General features: G+C 39.4%; 1 protein-coding gene across 1 annotated transcript in view; it reads left to right on the forward strand.

Annotated features, from left to right (window-relative positions):
• LOC104273631 (protein enabled homolog) overlaps positions 1 to 16,741 on the forward strand; it is a gene marked incomplete at its 5' end in the record, with an annotated part of 20,759 nt that extends 4,018 nt beyond the window's left edge. The window contains 9 exon segments of the mRNA XM_009869023.1: positions 152 to 459; positions 716 to 858; positions 1,256 to 1,310; positions 1,581 to 1,629; positions 4,767 to 4,833; positions 7,290 to 7,352; positions 11,383 to 11,461; positions 13,709 to 13,766; positions 15,339 to 16,741. Of these exon segments, the coding sequence (XP_009867325.1) occupies positions 152 to 459; positions 716 to 858; positions 1,256 to 1,310; positions 1,581 to 1,629; positions 4,767 to 4,833; positions 7,290 to 7,352; positions 11,383 to 11,461; positions 13,709 to 13,766; positions 15,339 to 15,376 (860 nt within the window).
• Positions 16,742 to 17,472: the final 731 nt, after the last annotated feature.

Below are 17,472 nucleotides of genomic sequence, written 5' to 3' on the forward strand. Positions count from 1 at the left end.
TGAAACTCGCAGTGTTTTCTTGCCTATAAAAAGGACCCTTACCAGTATTAACGTCTCGTACACTGAACAAAAGAACCAATATTTCAATGGAAGTAAGGTCTTTCTTTTCTAAATCCTTAATATAATGTATTTGTTTTCTCTTCAATACTAGGTGTTGTCCAAGGACCACCTGCACCTCCTCCCCCACCTCCCCTGCCCCCTGGCCCAGCTCAGTCTTCAGTAGCAGCCCCACCTCCTCCTGGCCCACCACCACCACCGCCGCTTCCACCTTCAGGGCCTCCGCCACCGCCGCCACCACCACCTCCGCTTCCCAGCCAAGTTCCTCCCGTTCCCCTTCCACCTCCTGCTCCCCCTCTCCCCGCCTCTGGATTTTCAGCGGGATTCGTGTCTGAAGAAAATCGCCCTTTAACTGGACTAGCAGCTGCACTTGCTGGAGCTAAACTTAGGAAAGTCTCACGGGTAAATACAGCTGCTCTTCTTCCAATTCCTGTCACAAAATCATGGCTTCCTGAACGGGTTGTGATCTTTGTTCAAGATTAATAGCAGTATCAAGTCTTTTGGGGTATGCTTAATTCATTATTTTAAAAAGTGTTGTAGAATGTACTACCAACCCATTGCATTCCATTTTTTCTTTCTCATATGTGACCTTTGCTTCTTTCATGAAGTCAGCCTGTGTTTTATTTGTGTATCTGCTGTTGTTTTGTGTATTATGAAGGGTGAAGACTCCTCCAGTTCAAGTGGAGGAGGAGGAGGAGGTGGCTCTGCTTCATCTAAACCAGACAGTGGCCGTGGAAATGGACCACTTCCCTTGGGAGGCAGCGGGTTGATGGAAGAAATGAGCGCTCTGCTGGCCAGGAGGTAAGGAGCTGTTTCTGCTGTGCTCCAGCTGCTTAGTCATCATAAAGGTAGGATTTTTGGTGCCTGTTTACATCTGGCTAAGGATCAAATAAATGTCGGCTTGCTTGTCTGGTTGCTTTGTGAAGTTGGTTTGAATAGCCATTTTGAGTGTAATTGAGTACTTCTGTGTAAGTCTTTTTGTAGCAGTAGGGGAGGGGATACAGACTTCAAGAGTAGAAAGAATTACACAGTTGCTTTGGCAGGAGGGCTTGGTCCTTGGAAACATTTTTAAAGTACTTTTTACATGTTGATTTTCAATTATCTAGTTATCAAGCTGTATATGTCTTTAATTACACTAAACAACATTCTTCCGTCTTAAAGCTGTGGTGATCTTAGTAACTTTTGTATGTGCTTATAGGAGAAGAATTGCTGAAAAGGGATCAACGGAACCAGAGCAGAAAGAAGAAAAAACTGTGAGTTGAGAAATTTTATCTGCTTCACATTATTCAATACTAAGTTTTGAGAAAAATTTTAATGATGTGTATGGAAGACTTCTACTTTGCCATATATATATGCGTAGCCACGATTTTGTGAAGTGAATAGTGCTTTCACATTTTCTACATAGAATTGAGTAGAACTATTTAAATCTATATAAAAAGTGAAATATTTAATCTGTTAGATTCACGAGAGTCAAAGATGTGTTTTTTCTCTCTTCCTCTTCCTCCTTTCTCTCTTTTAAACAGGAAGAATCAGAGTCTTCAACTTCTAAGGTTTCTTCAACAAGCACACCTGGTAAGTAGCTTGAGTTTCTGAACTCTGTGACTCCATAATGCTAAAACTAATGACAAATCTCAGTCAGCTGTTCTGGATTTTGGAGCCTGCCTCTTCTCCCGTGATCACAGCCTGGCATTTTGCTGTAGAATGAGTCCTGGTTCAGAAGTGTTTCAGAAGATGACAGATAAAAAGAAAATCCACTGGAACACTATGCTTGGTATAGGGTCCTTCTGTGTTGAACCTGTGGGGCTGATGCATGGGGAGCAGTTGGTATTCAATGGGAAAGCAAGGTGTGTCAGTCATTGCAGGACACACGTTGGGACAGTGGTTTGTTTCCTTCAAGGCAGGTGTACAAGACGGTTACAGTGAGAAACAGTTGCCTCTTCCAGTTACTTTAGTAAAGATTCTCTCACATGCAAGTGTCCTTTCTAAATTCAGTGTGGTGCATGTCCTTTAGTAGCACCTTCTTGTACCCTTTGCTTCCCTGGCCTCTTACTGCAACGTGCATATAGAAGGGAGAGGGTGTGCTGTATAATCTGCAGTTTGTCATCCCAAAAGGTACTGGAAGCAGAAGGAAAAGGAGTTGGTAATGAATATACCAATTGCCAATGTGTTGTAGCTTTCTCTGTGGATTGCTTGCCCGTGTGTGTACTTCTTCAGTAGATGATTCGGCCACTTGATGGTGCACAGGCCTGAATGCTGAAAACCACTGCTTGAAGGGTGAACAGAATCCTTGACTGTGGGATAAAAAGAAGAGCTAGGAGCTAATTGTGTCTGGATGGAAATAACCAGAAAACTGTTAGTACTGAGATACAGCTGATAGTCTAAAGAAATTAGACTGCAAGGCAGTAAATTACTTAAAGGACTTAAAAACTTGATTTGTATCTTCTTCCTCCCCTTAGTTTAGGTGTTTGCTTCATTCTGTTACATAGAGATGATATTAGCCTTGGGGAAATGACTGCTTTTAGAACACTACTTGTAATAGTATATGCCCAAAAGAGGGAAATCAAAAACAGTGGAAGTGGTTCCTTTAATTGGTTGTCATGATAAGAAGCCTCATCAAACTTTTTTGGAATGTCACATGCATCCAGAGGTTTGACTAGTTTCTTTCAATGAAGAGATTTCACTGAATTTCTTGGTGATGTAAAATGCTCTTGTGATTATTCTGCTGTCCCTCATCATTGGAACACGTCTTTAAACTGTTTAAGAGGAATGTTTGGTGCACTGAGCAGAGGCCAGGTCAAAAATTCATGTGAATTATGTCTAATTACCATTAATAATGTAACTGAAATAGTTACACGCAGGCGTGCTAGCATTTAGCACTTTGGCATTGCACTCACCCTTCCTATGTGCTCTTGTGGTGATCTATCAGAATTCCATATTCTTTGTCAGGAGGAATATGATGTTGAAAGCGCAAACATTTCCTCTATCCTTGGTTCTCCTTGCATACAGGGAATTACACTATAATTATGACACATATTAATCCTTTCCTGTTTATGGTATATTTCTTCTAGGGGAAGAAACACAGTGTCACATAAAGTTAAGTAAAACCTAACATCAAACATGTTGGGTGATAATATAAACAAAACGAGCACAAAACTGCAGGATAGGCTACAGATGTATGATAGTGTTGCTGTTTCAGCTAGATGAGCACAATCATGTGGTCCTTGAGCGTCAATTTTGCAGATACAGCTAAAATCCTGCTAAAAAACCTCCTATGGCAGAACAAGTCCTGAAGCCTGGAATATCAGATTAAGCTTAGAGACTTATTACTGGCACTGGCAAACTGTGGTTGGCTGGATCTCAGGCTATGTTAGCAGACTTCTGCAATTCAGGATATAAGACTCTGAAAAGGCATTTCTGCCTCTCAGCTCGCCTAGCTTAGCACAGCTGAATGATGCAAAAGAGGGAAGAAACCAAATAAATTGAAATAAAGACTGATAAAATCAGTGGCACATAAAAATCCTAAGTAATGATAGGAGGAAGTAATAACAGTTCATTGTTTAAAACTTGTTTTAACTGTTTTAACTCGTGCAGACTGTAAGGAGTGAAAGTCTGATCCTTAAGGAACACAGCATTTGTGAGAATTGGAAGGGCTTAGGTGAGACCACTAAAGGAAAAAAAAGTTAAAAACCTGACTCACTATGCAAGAACACAAAATAAAAAGTCCTTAGCTGAACTGTTTGCTTTGTTTTGGCTGTGATTTCTGTCTGCTGTTGACAAACAAACCTGCACAATAAGGCTGGCTTTCACATGTGACATTAGATCACTGTAATAAACTCGTGATAGTGAGTCAAAGTTTATTGGAGAGGATTCTAAGCAGAAGTGAAAGCAAGCTCCATAATGGGGAGCGTAGTGTGAGCAAGTACAAAGATGGGTTGGGCTTTTTGAACTTGCCAACAAATTAGACTCGTGCCTATAGACTAGCCCCAAAAATCTTCATCTGAGGTGTATAATAGAGTGCTTGCCTATAGAGTATAAGCTGCCCAGACGGAGAAGAGATGCACAGTAAAACTTGGTCTGGTATCACAGGTGGTAAGTAGACTACAATCTGTTCTGCATCCAAGGGAAAAACGTACCTTTAGCTTTGAGTGTGTATTATGGTGAAAGGGGGAAACTTCACAAGTATCTTCTGGGGGACGAGACTCTGGAAAATGAATACCTTGTGGCTGAAAGGTATGCTAATTGTGTGAGACTGTATCATCCATGCTGTTGCTTCTTTGAAATAGACACTGAATTAATTTTATGTAATTCATTAGCAGCTTGAGAAAACTCCCTTAGCTTAAAAGCATCTTCCCCCAATATTTGAAACTGTCTGTTTAGTTATAGGTCCAGAATTCCACATTTCACAACCGAAGCGATCAGATATGTGAGGTATAAGCAGACATTCTCCTGGTTGGATTAAAAATCAAATGTCATTTACAGTGTAGAGAACAAAAGTAAGACTTGAACATGCTGTCACAACATGAGTAGTAGTATGACTAAAACTAAGATGGATACAACAGAAGGTATAGCTTGATATGAAAGAACTAATGCAGTGTAGTAACAACAAAACCCCAACAACTGACTTAATTTGCCAGGTACTTGAAGTTTCCTCATATAAAACACAACAAATAGAAAAAGACAGTTTTCAATCTTCTCACTGTCTTTTTCAGAACTAACAAGAAAGCCTTGGGAAAGAACAAATACAGTGAATGGAAGCAAGTCACCGGTTATCTCCAGGTACTCCTTTTTATGCCAACTGTCTTTATGTTTGCTGTAGTTACTCATGCTGCTTAAGATACTGGACTAAAATACCAAAATGTATTAAATTAAAAGCAAAATGTATGTGCTTAAAATTACTGCTGTGAAACTGCATTTGGCTGTTTTAATTAGGAATGAAGAGCTGGTTTTGGGGAATGCTAATAAGTGAAATTTTGGACAGTATAGTCAAACATAAAACCCCAGAAGAGTCCGTAACAATTGCTGGTATATAACTTCAATTATTAGGGTGGATGTTTGCCTATATTAAACTTTCTTTCTATTTCTTTAAATTTTAAAGCCTGAAATGCCCTTCAAAGGAAACCAAATTCGATGCTGTGGTTCATATATTCAGTAGTAAATGTAGTGAATAAGTCTTGTCCTTTATGATTCTGTGCTAGTCACAAAATGGTTATCCAGATATTTAAGCCGTCTTGGTACGATTTGATTCTGTGACAGTTTTCAGTAGCTATCTCCTAGCAATTCAAGGAAGTCCACCCTAAAGAAGTGTTAGAAGTAGTTTATGTACTTCAGTGCATTAAGCAATCTTTGGTAATTTGTCATCTGGAACTTTAGTAGACTGTCACCGTTTTGGTAGGGATCTCAGTAATGCAAAAAAGTGAAAAGGCTGCTTAGAATTGTTTTAAAATTTGTTTAAAGCTATATTTAATTGCCATTTACATTAAGCCGAAGGCTTGTGGTTCACTTCAGAATTCCTGTATGTTCTGTGTACGGAGGTTAAAGGATTCTGACCTATGATAATCTGACCAAGTTACCTGTGTTTCTTGAGAGAAAACGAAAGAACGTGTTAAGTTTGAGAATGCTGTGTTTGAAACAACTTGCGTTTTTAAAATTCTGGCCTGCTGGAAACAGCGATGCAAGATTTAGTGATTAGAGAAGAAAAACCACTTTTTCTCTAAGTGACATTACTCATGGCCAAGGTTACCATGGAGTGGAGAACTTCAGTTCTAAACCACAAGACAAAACATTCTCAGCCTGTAGCACTATTCTTGTCTTTCAGAAATAACTAAGTCCAGGAGCTTAAAATGTCTGCAGCCTTGATTCTGGTTGCTTGCTTTGTTTTCTGTCAAAAAGTAGGTGATGCTGATGGTAATGTCCTCTCTGCTGTACTGTCAGTGTGACAAAATACTGCCTTACCTTTAGCCTTGACTTCCCCCTGCCTTCCTCCCTCTCACCTCCAGTAGGTCTTACCTACTTTAACCAAGGTCTCTTGTTTTCAGGCAGATGGGCGTATCAATACATGGCATTGAGGGCGAGCTTGTACAGAAATAATTTGTGTGAGGAATCCTAATGAGTGTTTTGGATTCCGTGTCATTTAATACAGTTGCTGCCCTGGCCCTTTGGCTAGAGACACTCTACAGATAAGCAATCAAAGAAAGTGAAGGGATTCATAATTAGGGCAACATTGCATATCAGGGAGTCTGGGATGTTTTTAAGTCTTCATTCTACCTGTCCCTACAGCCACAGCTTCTTGAAAACTGTTTTATGCATCCTATTCCATTGTTCTTGTTTGAACCAGTGAAATACAGAGGTTACCGAGGTATATTTTTCTGATCTAGAGGAGCATGGAGGAATTTTGAGGCTTTTCTTGAGACATTGAGAAAACCTCACCATAGAGGTTTTGTCCGTCATGCAATGGAAAATGTTGATAGAATTCAGCTTGAGGAGAGCCTCACTGGGTGTATACTCTTAAAAGTACTTTCAGAATAAGAATTCCATGTTTATCAAATGTCAGAATTATTTTCCAGTGCTGTCACAACCTGCTGGAAGGTGACATAGCATGTGTTTTAAGAGTGCTGGTACAGTTTTCCAGTTAGTGTTGCCAGTTTGCCCTGCCAGGATGAGGAATGCTTCACAGGCTAAGAAAGAAAAGGGTTAGTAAAAGTCTCTCTTGAATATCCTTGGATTTTTCCTAATTCTCTACAGTTGCCAAGTCTATTTCAGCAAGCAGCTTGTTCTTCTTTGAGTGAATTAGTTAAAGGGTGCTGCTAATTGAAACACCAATCCTGCGTTTGCCAAAAGGGGGTGTCTTTAACCTGGTGAGGCTCGAGAACATGCTTCTGATCTCTACAGAGAGGATAAGAGTCATTTATGTGGATTAAACAAAGCATACCTAGGAAACTGGCAAGTAAGAAAACTTTTTCTTCAGAGATTCCAAACAGGTAGACAATGAAGGAATTATTCAGAATGAATGTTCTAAATATTTAAGAATAACTAGTGCTCAGTTTAAAATAAGGAGCTTTTTTTTGTAGGAGACTTTGAAAAGACTTAAGCTATTTTCTTCTAGTATTTCCTGAAGCATTCAGGTAGAGCTCTTGGAAAACAACTAGTGAAACTCCATGGTATTTAAGGTGCTAAAACTGAACAAAATTAAGAGCTATTATAGTTTGTTAAGGTAGTGTTTTTCCCCTTCATAGACGGGAATCTCCATGGAAAAATCTGCTTGCTTCTGAAAACAGGTTCTATGATTCATTAAACAGGTATCATCCTGTTGGGATTTGAGACTTTGTAATAACTATTTTGACCAGTTCAGGGCTGGACTTTTTTTACATGGATTAGTAATCACCACATGCACCACCAGGTTCCTCTTCATATTTTGTTTGTCCAGTTGAGCCCATTTTAGGATTGATTAAAAGCGAATGGTGTCAAAGGCAAATTGAGGCAGCTTAAGAATCAGCTATGAAGTCATACTAAATACTATTTTTCGGACAGTTCTGGCCTGCAAAGGTACAAATTCCTGTTGGATATTCCAGGATTTAGTGAACCATTTGCAGTGTTTTGGGAAGGAGGTTTTCAAAAGTGTAAGTTTAAGATACACAGGAATAGCAGTTAATTTTCCAGGTGAGTTGTCACATCTGCTTTTTGCAAATTAAGTAAAGGTAACAAAGATTTTACCTGACAAACATCAGAAAGGGAAAAAAGTAATAAAAGTCATCTTAAACATAAATTAATGTTTGTGTTGAGAACATATTCACAACAAGTTAGAAGTAACATCATGTTTATTTTAAACTATAGATCTCAGTTTCACTCCCTGTACTGGTAGTCATAAAATACTGACATTTGAAAACCTTCAAGTTTTAAGAGCTTTCCACAGATAATGCATTATTATAGAACCCCTTAGGTTTGCCGAATCAAATTCCAGCTTTGTTTTTCATGAAGGCACTCGTGGTGACTACTTAATCTTTTGTATGAAAAGTTCACCTTTTAGCTACTTCTCTTGGGTGATGTATTCTGCATGATGGCATGAATAAATTCTTTATCTTGCATGCTTGATTTAAGGTGGTTTAGGGACAATAAAGATTGCCTCACTGTCCAATTAGGCAATGCTATGAAAAACCACACGGGGGAGCTCTTTAGCCATCTTAGGAATGATTGGTTGGTCTCTTTTATTTACTAACTTTCAGTAGTGAAGATAATGGCCACTGCATTCACCATTAATCTTTCTTTTTGAGTAAGGAAAAATAAGATCATTTGGGGGGAGAAGGCAGCTAGATTTGTCTGAGATTAGAAGTTATCTAGTTTACAAATTGCAGTCTTGGATGAAGAGTATCTTGCGTTTCAGAAAGCGAAAAGGAATATGCTTTTAAGACTGAGTGGTACAGTTTATAAAGAAGCTTTCCTGTTGAGATTTGTGACAGATAGGAGGAGTATGTAGTGTATGATTAGTAGAACTGTCTTTTTATTCTAAAGATCTAAAGCAAAAGAAACGTGCAGCAGTCTGTGGAGAGCTCTCCTTTAAAGCCACCTCATAAAAATATTAAAGTAATAAGTCATTTTATTAAAATATTAATCATATTCTTGTTTGGGCTCTTCCATTAAGGCAGGTAGTAGGTGTTTGTTATCAGTTGCCAGGAATTGCATTTGAGAGGCCACTGATTCTTTTTCCAGTCATGTTGGCTAAAGTGCTGTCGTGCTGTTGTATATGGAAACAAAGCGACAGTCAGTGGAAATGGTGAGAAACTACATGTGGAGAATCTGAAAAACTTGTGCTATTCTGCTTGGAGTAAGTCAGTGTTTGCAGTCTGAGGTGTAGATACGTGATGAAGCAGCAATTGCCAAAGATCTCATCTTGATGAATGGCTTTGAACAAGTAATTATTTCATAATGAACTAAGCACTGTCAATATCTAAAGAGTTTTGTAAAAGATCCTAAACTGTGGTTTGCCTTCATAGCATGAGCACACACTCTAGATTCTCTGGTGGTTGCAAGGTGAATTCTATTTCCTAGCTTCTTCCCCTGTCAAGTTATTGAATATTTTGTATTCTGTCTTACTTGGCAGATCATGTATTTTATTTCGGTGCATTTCAGGCAATATTAACATTAGCAGTTTCTCTCATGGAATTTACATTTAAACAGCTGTAGACTTACTTCTAAACAGCTGTAGCAATTGAGTATTGCAATCCCAAGTGAAGAACCAAGCTGGTATAACAACACAAGGATGCTCCTGCACCTCTCTGCTTTGAAGGAAAGTCCAGCAGCAAAGGAACAGTCAATACAATCCCTTCTGCTCACTCGGCTCTGCATGGTTAGCTGCTGGCAGTTTTCTTCCTAAATGAATGCCACTAGGCTGGTCATAACTAACTTGTCAGTGCACAGAAATAATCATGAAATGTTAAAGAAAAATTATCAAGAGGTTTCTAACACCTACAATTCAGTTATTGTGTTTTGAAAAGGTGAACGAGCTAGGGTGTACCAGTTTAAAAATGTCCTGTCACCGTAATTACTTGGTAGCTGTGAATGTGTATGAAGGTTTACCTGAGATTTTTGAATGTGCTAGACTCTTCAGTGACGCAGGCATGCCCTGTTTCAGGTTAGGGGGAGGAAAATTAGACAACTCTTGTGTCCCAGGTTTTTTCTTCACATTTTTCACACTAGGAACCTACAAGAGGTAAAAGTATCTGCTGGAGAGCCCTTTTCTGTTGTGAATCACATTTTACGTATTTTCCTTTAGTCAGACAATAAGAAAATAGTTCTGTCAGTTTATAAAAGTCATCAAGACAATCCAGTATGAGGCTCATTGAGGCTCATTCAGCTTGTACTGAATAAAGACAGTGTAATCACACAATTTCTTCGTGGATGAACTGCTGTCTTGGAAGATGCATGAAAGTTGAAGGCAGTGGTTTTTGTAAAAACAAAGAAATACATATAGGTTCACTATTCTTTTTCTCTTGAGTGAGAATACAGCTTTTTTGTGTTAGCTAAATTTAAAATATATGAGTGGAAAGCCTAAAAGCAATGGAATACATTGTTTGTATCTTTCACACATTTTGCTTTATTCTGAAAAAGGATAATTTTACACTGTATATTTGAGAGAAGATAAAGTGCAGAATTGTGTCTTTCCTGCTGGTTTGTCATCTTTTGTTCCTGGCCACCTTCCATCGTAATAAATAAGTCTGAACCTTCAGGTAACAAATCCAGAAAAATGCAGTGTTTAATGGATTCCCCAACGTAAGAATTTTGAAGTGACCCACTAAGTTTAGACCAGGCTTTTTAGTTCAGTGATGCCACATACAAAGACAATGAAACAGGACCCAATTTAGTCTCCTAATACCCTGCCCTTCCTTAACTTTAGTGTACTGTGATAATTCTAAACACTGGGGAAACTTCTTGGCATGAACAGTCAGCAATTTTATCAACCGCTTCTTTTTGGCTTAGTGTTTTCCAGACTAGTGGAGAGAGAATGTTAGCCAAGTAATTAAGAACAGCAGAGCATTCCTCCCTCTCTGTCTGACTCCATCCACCCACCCCTGCTTTGCAGAACCATTTCAGTATTCCTGCATGTCTCTTTAATGTGCATTAAAAATGTGAGATGATCTGGATAAGCACATTTTTTATTTCTTAAGAGAGTATTAAGTAAGCAAAGATCAAACACGACATAGTCCAAACCGCTAGAACTTCCTCTCAACTATGAATCTTGCTGCTGTTACAGTATTTGCTTTCGGTAGCTCTAGAAAGCAATGCGTGGAATGATTTAAACTGAAAGGGAGTTAGATAAGGTTGATCAGCCACGTCCTGTCAAATGTTGAAAATCTGTCAGGGTGATTACACAGCATTCATACAGTTACAGCATCGACAGGTAGTCATTAGTTAGTGGGAGTGTTTCTCTGAGAGCCTCTTTTGAAATGAGTAAGCAGTTGAAAAGGGAAAAGGGAAGGTATTTGACATTTGAAGGCGTTCAGCCTTTCATGCCCATTATGAAAACATCAGAAACAACTGACAGTAAAATCTGTCTGCTACTTGAAAAGTTCTGTTTTGATCTAATAACTCTTACTTGTATGGTAATTAATATTTCCAGTGTGTTGAAAATGTTCTTTGTTGCTGCTTTCTATGCTGTGTGGTCTTTTGGGTCTGCTTGATTTTTCCCCACACTCCTATGCCCACCATTTTTTTTTCATTCTGGTTCTTGACTTTGTTTTTGATAGCTGAATGTTAGCAAGTTTGATGGGGAGATCCTATGTATCCTGTAATAACGAATGACCAGTAATTTATGGCTGTGTTTTTGTACTGCAGACCAAAATCTACACCAACGGGGCAACCCAGTGCCAATGGAGTACAGTCAGAAGGCCTAGATTATGACAGATTGAAGCAGGTACGTGTATGATCTTTTGAATAGAAAACTAGAAAAAAATAGAAAATACTAGGTTTTAATTGTTTTGTTAACTAGTTCCAAACTTAAATAATGATTTGGTAATTATTAGTCGTTATTTTTCTCCAGACATTTCTCAGTACTCTTAGGAGCAGTAACTGTAGGATGGTGGCTTGCGCAGTCCCATTGCTTTCTCACGGGTGTTTGTTCCCGCTGTTGCATTAGACAGCGCACACAAGATGATGTTGATACTGTGGATGGAACTGGGAAACTGGTTTGCAGTGAAAACTTTTCCTTCTCTCTATCCAAACAAACAAGCAAACACCAAACCCTATGAACAGTTCTAGCAGAAAAGTATCACCATGTTTTAATATCAGATATGAACACTTCTGGTGGGTGGTGAAAGAGCATCTGGTGATACCACCTGCTGTGTAGCTGTCCTGGCTAAGAACAGAGGACAGTCTTGTGGGAAGAAGGCGACAGACACCAGCTGTGTTAGGTGAGGAAGAGATGTTATGGGATGCTTTAGAAATTGTTTGGTTACAGTTACCTGTAGGTGACAGGCCTTCATCAAGTAGTACACTTGCAAAGCAGACTAATCTGTGCAACCAGAGGCTTGGTGAGGGATCTCTTGTGACTTGTATGAAGAGAGGAGCTGTTAGTTAAGAGCAGAAGTGATCTGTAGACTGAGTAGACAGACATATCATGTTCCTAAAAACAGGATGCCCAGAGGAGCAAGTGAATGTAAGGTATGTGTGTTCTGACTGCTGAGAAGCCCCTCACTGGCAGATGCTTTCAGTGCAGGTGTCCTTTTGAGAGCAGTTGTTGCCTCAGGCATCAGGCTCACGCTGACCCGAGCAGACTTGTTTGGAGTTGTCCATGCGTGAGAATGCTACTGTGTATTTTTGCCCTGTTGTGCTTCATGGTGCATCTAGTAATCGTTAGGGTCTTTTGGGAACTGTGAGGCCGATGTGTAGCAGGGAAGCCTGATTCCTGTGGGTGAGGAGCATTCCAGTCTGGTGTCCCGGGTGTAGGTAGCAGTCTCGAAGAGAGGATAGCTGGCCTGCTGGTGGCCTGCTGAATGCTGCTTGGGCAAAAGCAGCACTGTGCTTTCTCAGTGCCCATCCGAGTTGTGCAGTATGGGGAGTCACATTTGAGGTCTTGATGCTGTTTTATGGTGGTGTTGGTCCACACTGAGCTGGTAGAAGTTCTTTTTCTTCAAGAGTGTGTTGAGATGATGCTAGTTACTTCTCTGGCAGAGGTGATGAGCACGCCGTATGTTGTGGGTGTGATCTGCCTCTTTCCAGGCAAGGCTCTGCTGAAGTTGGATCCCTGTCCTTCAAAAAGGGAGTGATGGATGTGCTTGCTCTTGCTGGGGCAAGGCGACTCTATATTCATGAGTCTGTAGAGGTTTTAGAGTGGGTTTTTGCTTGTTGTGTGGTTCCAGAGCAGATTCTGGCCTGGTGGGGGGTTCTGGAGCATGTAGGGGTTTGTTAAAGGGGTTTTGTCTTCTCGAGGATTTGTGGTACTCTTGCTTCCAGCTTCCATGAAATGCTACTGCTGCTAGCAGTCTGGATGTCTTTTTCCTCTTTCATTTTTTCTGGAGTGCTTTTATTTTTTTCTCTGTGGTTCTTTTGAGGTGAAGGCACAGAAGATGGGGATCCTGTCACCCCATAAAGCACAACTCTCCTATGTTTCTAACGCACTGGCTCCTGCTGCCTCTGTTAAGTTTTTGGAGTCAAAATCATCTCACACTTTTATTTCTGCTGGACACAGGGCAAGCTCTTAATTACCACTGCCCTTCGCAGTAGCTGGTGGCATGTTCCTCACAGAATCACAGGTGCTTGCAGATTTTAGTCAGCTAATTTTTTTTGCATTCCAAATCATTTTTGTCTGTAGCTAAGCCTTCTTACCTTAAAGGCGTGTGTCAGGTTTTTGCGGGGTTTGAACGTTTACTTCTTTGAATTTAACAATTACATTAGTGCAATATTCTTACTTATATCCCTTCTCTCCTAAGTTTGACAGGAATCAATCTGTAGGACTTCTAGAGAGGATTTTTTTCTTCATTGCACCTGCAGTAAGAATGTTTAGGGATGCTTTAGGTTTTGGGGTTTAGCTTGGAAGCTAAAGGGCTTACAAGTTTTTCCATTACATTTCAGAGAAGTTAAAGATTGGAAGAATTTTGAATTTCTCTTCACAGAAAATTAAAGGTGGCAAAACTAATCTATTATTTATGTTCTGACACCATAGGACATTTTAGATGAAATGAGGAAGGAGTTAACGAAATTAAAGGAAGAACTCATTGACGGTAGGTAACAACTTGTTTCCTGCTGCTGTTCAGTCTTAAGAGTAAGTAGCTACAGGTGCACAACAATATAAATAAAATGTGCTTCTAGCCCCAAAATTCTAATATTGGTAAAAATAGCTTTTTTCTTAGTCTGGTGGTATACTTCCATTTGTGCCAGACCTGTTTAAATGTGGCTGGAGAGATGATCTATTTGAGCAACTTGCAGTTATTCTTAGTATCATGTGGTGATAGGTGGGTTATTTTTAAATAATACAGAGCTCTGAGGTGCAAATTTCAAAACTGGTAATATTTAGACTAGGGTTGTGCTTCCAGCTTTCAGTCTTCTCCTCCTTGGTCTGTAACATAAGAGTGAAAGAAAAGTATTCTCATTATTTTAATCTTTATTTAACAGAAGATATTTTCCTCAGTAGTCTTCTCTAGTTAAGGAAAATCACTGAGAAAACATAATCTTAAAGGTCCACCAGTCAAGAAGAAAATGAAACTCTGTGTGTAATTCTTCCCCTTGGTGTAAATTTTCTTTTTCTTTGTGGAAAGTAACAAAGCAGGGGGGAGAAATGGGGAAAAAAAGAGTGGGAGAAAACTTTGTACTAAACCAATACCAATGATGGTAGAATATCAAATGTTATCAATTGATGTTGTAGAAAGAGCTGGCTCGTTTTGGGCTGCAGAGAACGCAGTGATTTTTCCTGTGTTTTGACTGTGCTGTCTACCACAGCCCTTTAGAGCAGTATGATGCAAACAAGGGAGGGCACTGAGGCTACTCTTAAACCAAACAAAATTAATGAGCCCATATACTCCTTGATAGTCCCAGGGGGTCGTGATTATCATCAGGTAAGGTCATAGACTTGCTCAAGAGAGACAGGGAACCGCTTGAGAGAGTCCAGCGCAGCCACAGAGATGATGGAGGGAGTGGAACATCTCCCTTATGAGGAAAGGCTGAAGGAGCTGGGTCTCTTTAGCTTGGAGAAGAGGAGACTGAGGGGTGACCTCATTAATGTTTATAAATATGTCAAGGGGGAGTGTCAGGAGGATGGAGCCAGGCTCTTTTCAGTGATGTCCAACGACAGGACCAGGGGCAATGGGTACAAGCTGGAACATAGGAGGTTCCACAAAAATATTAGAAAAAAACTTTTTAACTGTGAGGATGCCAGAGCACTGGCACAGGCTGCCCAGGGAGGTTGTGGAGTCTCCTTCTCTGGAGACATTCAAAACCTGCCGGGATGTGTTCCTGTGCGATCTACTGTAGGTGATCCTGCTCTGGCAGGGGGGCTGGACTAGATGATCTTTTGAGGTCCCTTCCAACCCCTGACATTCTGTGATTCTGTGATCTGTGACATGCAGAACTGAAGAATAAGATATAAAACAAACCTCAGGAGGAAAAAGTATACTGCCTAGTTGAGAGTGATGCTTGTCTGAAGCTACATGAAGCTCTCTTACATATAGGTTGTTATGTGATAAGACTGTTGGAGCAGCATGAGCCTTCTTGAAGGGGTCAGTTGTGCATTCTGGTTTTCTGCCTTGACTTTGTTGATCTGATTTGTTAACTTTTTTTCTCTCTTTCTCTCTCTCTAGCTATCAGGCAGGAACTCAGCAAGTCGAATACTGCATAGAAAGACTAGTACTAAGCTGATGTGACTCTTTAACTTGGTATAAAACTGACTACGTTTTGTGAGCTGTTAGAAGAAAATGGAGACAGACAGACTGACACTTGGAAGGAGGGAGAAACAACCTATTCTGAAAAGCTTCAGACACATCACTGGTGATACGCTATTCCCCTCCTAGTTTGCAGCTTTTTTCTGACCTTTACAGCAGGGTGGAAAAGACTTTAAAAGTTACTGTAATGATTATGCAGAAATTCCTACACCTATCAGACAAGATCACAGTGCTTTGAAGTCTACTCATGTCAAGATAAAATTGCACATGTTTTGGAATTTGTGTTAAGACAAACAACAGGGAAAAGCTTGGGAAGGCTTTTCAGAGAGGTTTTCTTTATTAATGAAGGAGTTAGCGAGTTATACTGTTGTACTTCAAATGTATCTCAGGTTTGTCTTCCTATCATATCTGATATTTCCATGAATAAAAGATCAGATGTGTAGAAGTTCAGTTCACAAAACATGGGACAATTAGAAAAATGTGCTTTTAAAGGGCAATATTTGTAAGTGAATGACCTAGACAGTGATGACATATCAAGATTTTGGAATTTTATGATAGGAAGCCTCTCTTAGTTAGCCTTCATGCAATTTTATAGGAAAATAAAAAAAGCAAATACAGTCCAGAGTTTAAAGATGTAGATGCCTTCCTACATTGTTACGATGCTTTACCAAATCTAAGACTTCTACATAATGCGAATCAGCAGTCAAATGTAAATCATTAGTATGTTGTAGATTTACAGTAGATTTTGGGGCTTTTTTTAGATTTATGCATGTGGACATTTTTGTAATGTAACACAACACAGCCAGCTTTTTAATTAAAAGAAAAATTGCATGTCACAGAGTAGCCTTTTCATTTGTAAGGCTTAATATATGCCCAGAAAGATGCGGGATGAGGGAGGGGGAAGGTGACACATTTTTATTACTTTCTACACTTTTTCTTCATCTTACATGCATGTGTAATAATGAGGAAAACATGACTTTTATCAGTAACCATGTTAATGGAACCAGGTACTTAATCCTTTTGTATCTTTTTTCAGTTTTCTATTTGAAATTCAGTAATACTTCCATAATGGTTCTGAAACTCCCATGTGAACCGAACTCATTTCTCAGTAAGAGAACAAACGTGTAGGCATCTGAATTACTGCGGATGCTGCTGTGTAAGTGCGTTGTCCTTGACCTTTTTACCATGACCCTCTGCTTCACTCTTTTTCCGAGACTCCTTTTCTGATTGTTTAACGCAACGGGACAGCAGTTGGTTACTTAGAATGAGTGAGCATCAGGCCACAGTAATTGTCCCCTTCTCTTCCTAATCTATCTGCCACCCTCCTTCTGGAAAACTCAAAACCAACAAAAAAAGCCCACAAGTCACACGACCCAGACCCTGAAAAACAGCAATGGTACGCCATTGGTTTTCGTCAACAATTTGAGATCTCTTTTTAGGGGAGATGATAACTTTCTGTTTCCTAGGGTTTTCAGATTTTATGCTTGTAAATTTTTTTTATTCTCTATTTTTTTTTAATTTTTATTTTTTAATGTGGTACAATTCAGTGAAATAGAAGTTCTGTGAATTGGATCTGTAGTGCTTTGGACAAAGAATATGGATTAAAATCTTCCCTTTTTCCTTTGCACTCTCAATTTTTCTGAGCTGTAACAGTGCCATGTTTGCTTTGGGATCTATGCTGATCCAAAAGAAAAGTTTACTTACAACTTTTGTAGAGATTAATGTTTCAACTTAAAAGCATATGCACTCCATTCATAGGACAAATGCTTTCAATAACATACTTTCTTAAGTGCTGAACACCAAAGCAAAACAGCGCTTACAGCTTTGGAAAGGCTTCAATGGGAAATTCTTCTCCAATTCAAACATCCTGTTTCTATAGGTTCAAGTTCTAAGAGAAAACCACAGTAGTAATATTGCCTAACTCCATTTGTTAGTAATTTTTTAAAAGAAAAACAGAAACACTTTTCTGCATGCATGTACTGAAAGCATTAGGAAAAAGAAATCTGTAGTAAGCTTGTCAAGTACTGTTTTTCTCAAAAACAAGAGGAGGCAT

This window comes from Apaloderma vittatum, unplaced genomic scaffold, assembly GCF_000703405.1.
Source record: "Apaloderma vittatum isolate BGI_N311 unplaced genomic scaffold, ASM70340v1 scaffold1445, whole genome shotgun sequence".
Lineage (NCBI taxonomy): Eukaryota > Metazoa > Chordata > Aves > Trogoniformes > Trogonidae > Apaloderma > Apaloderma vittatum.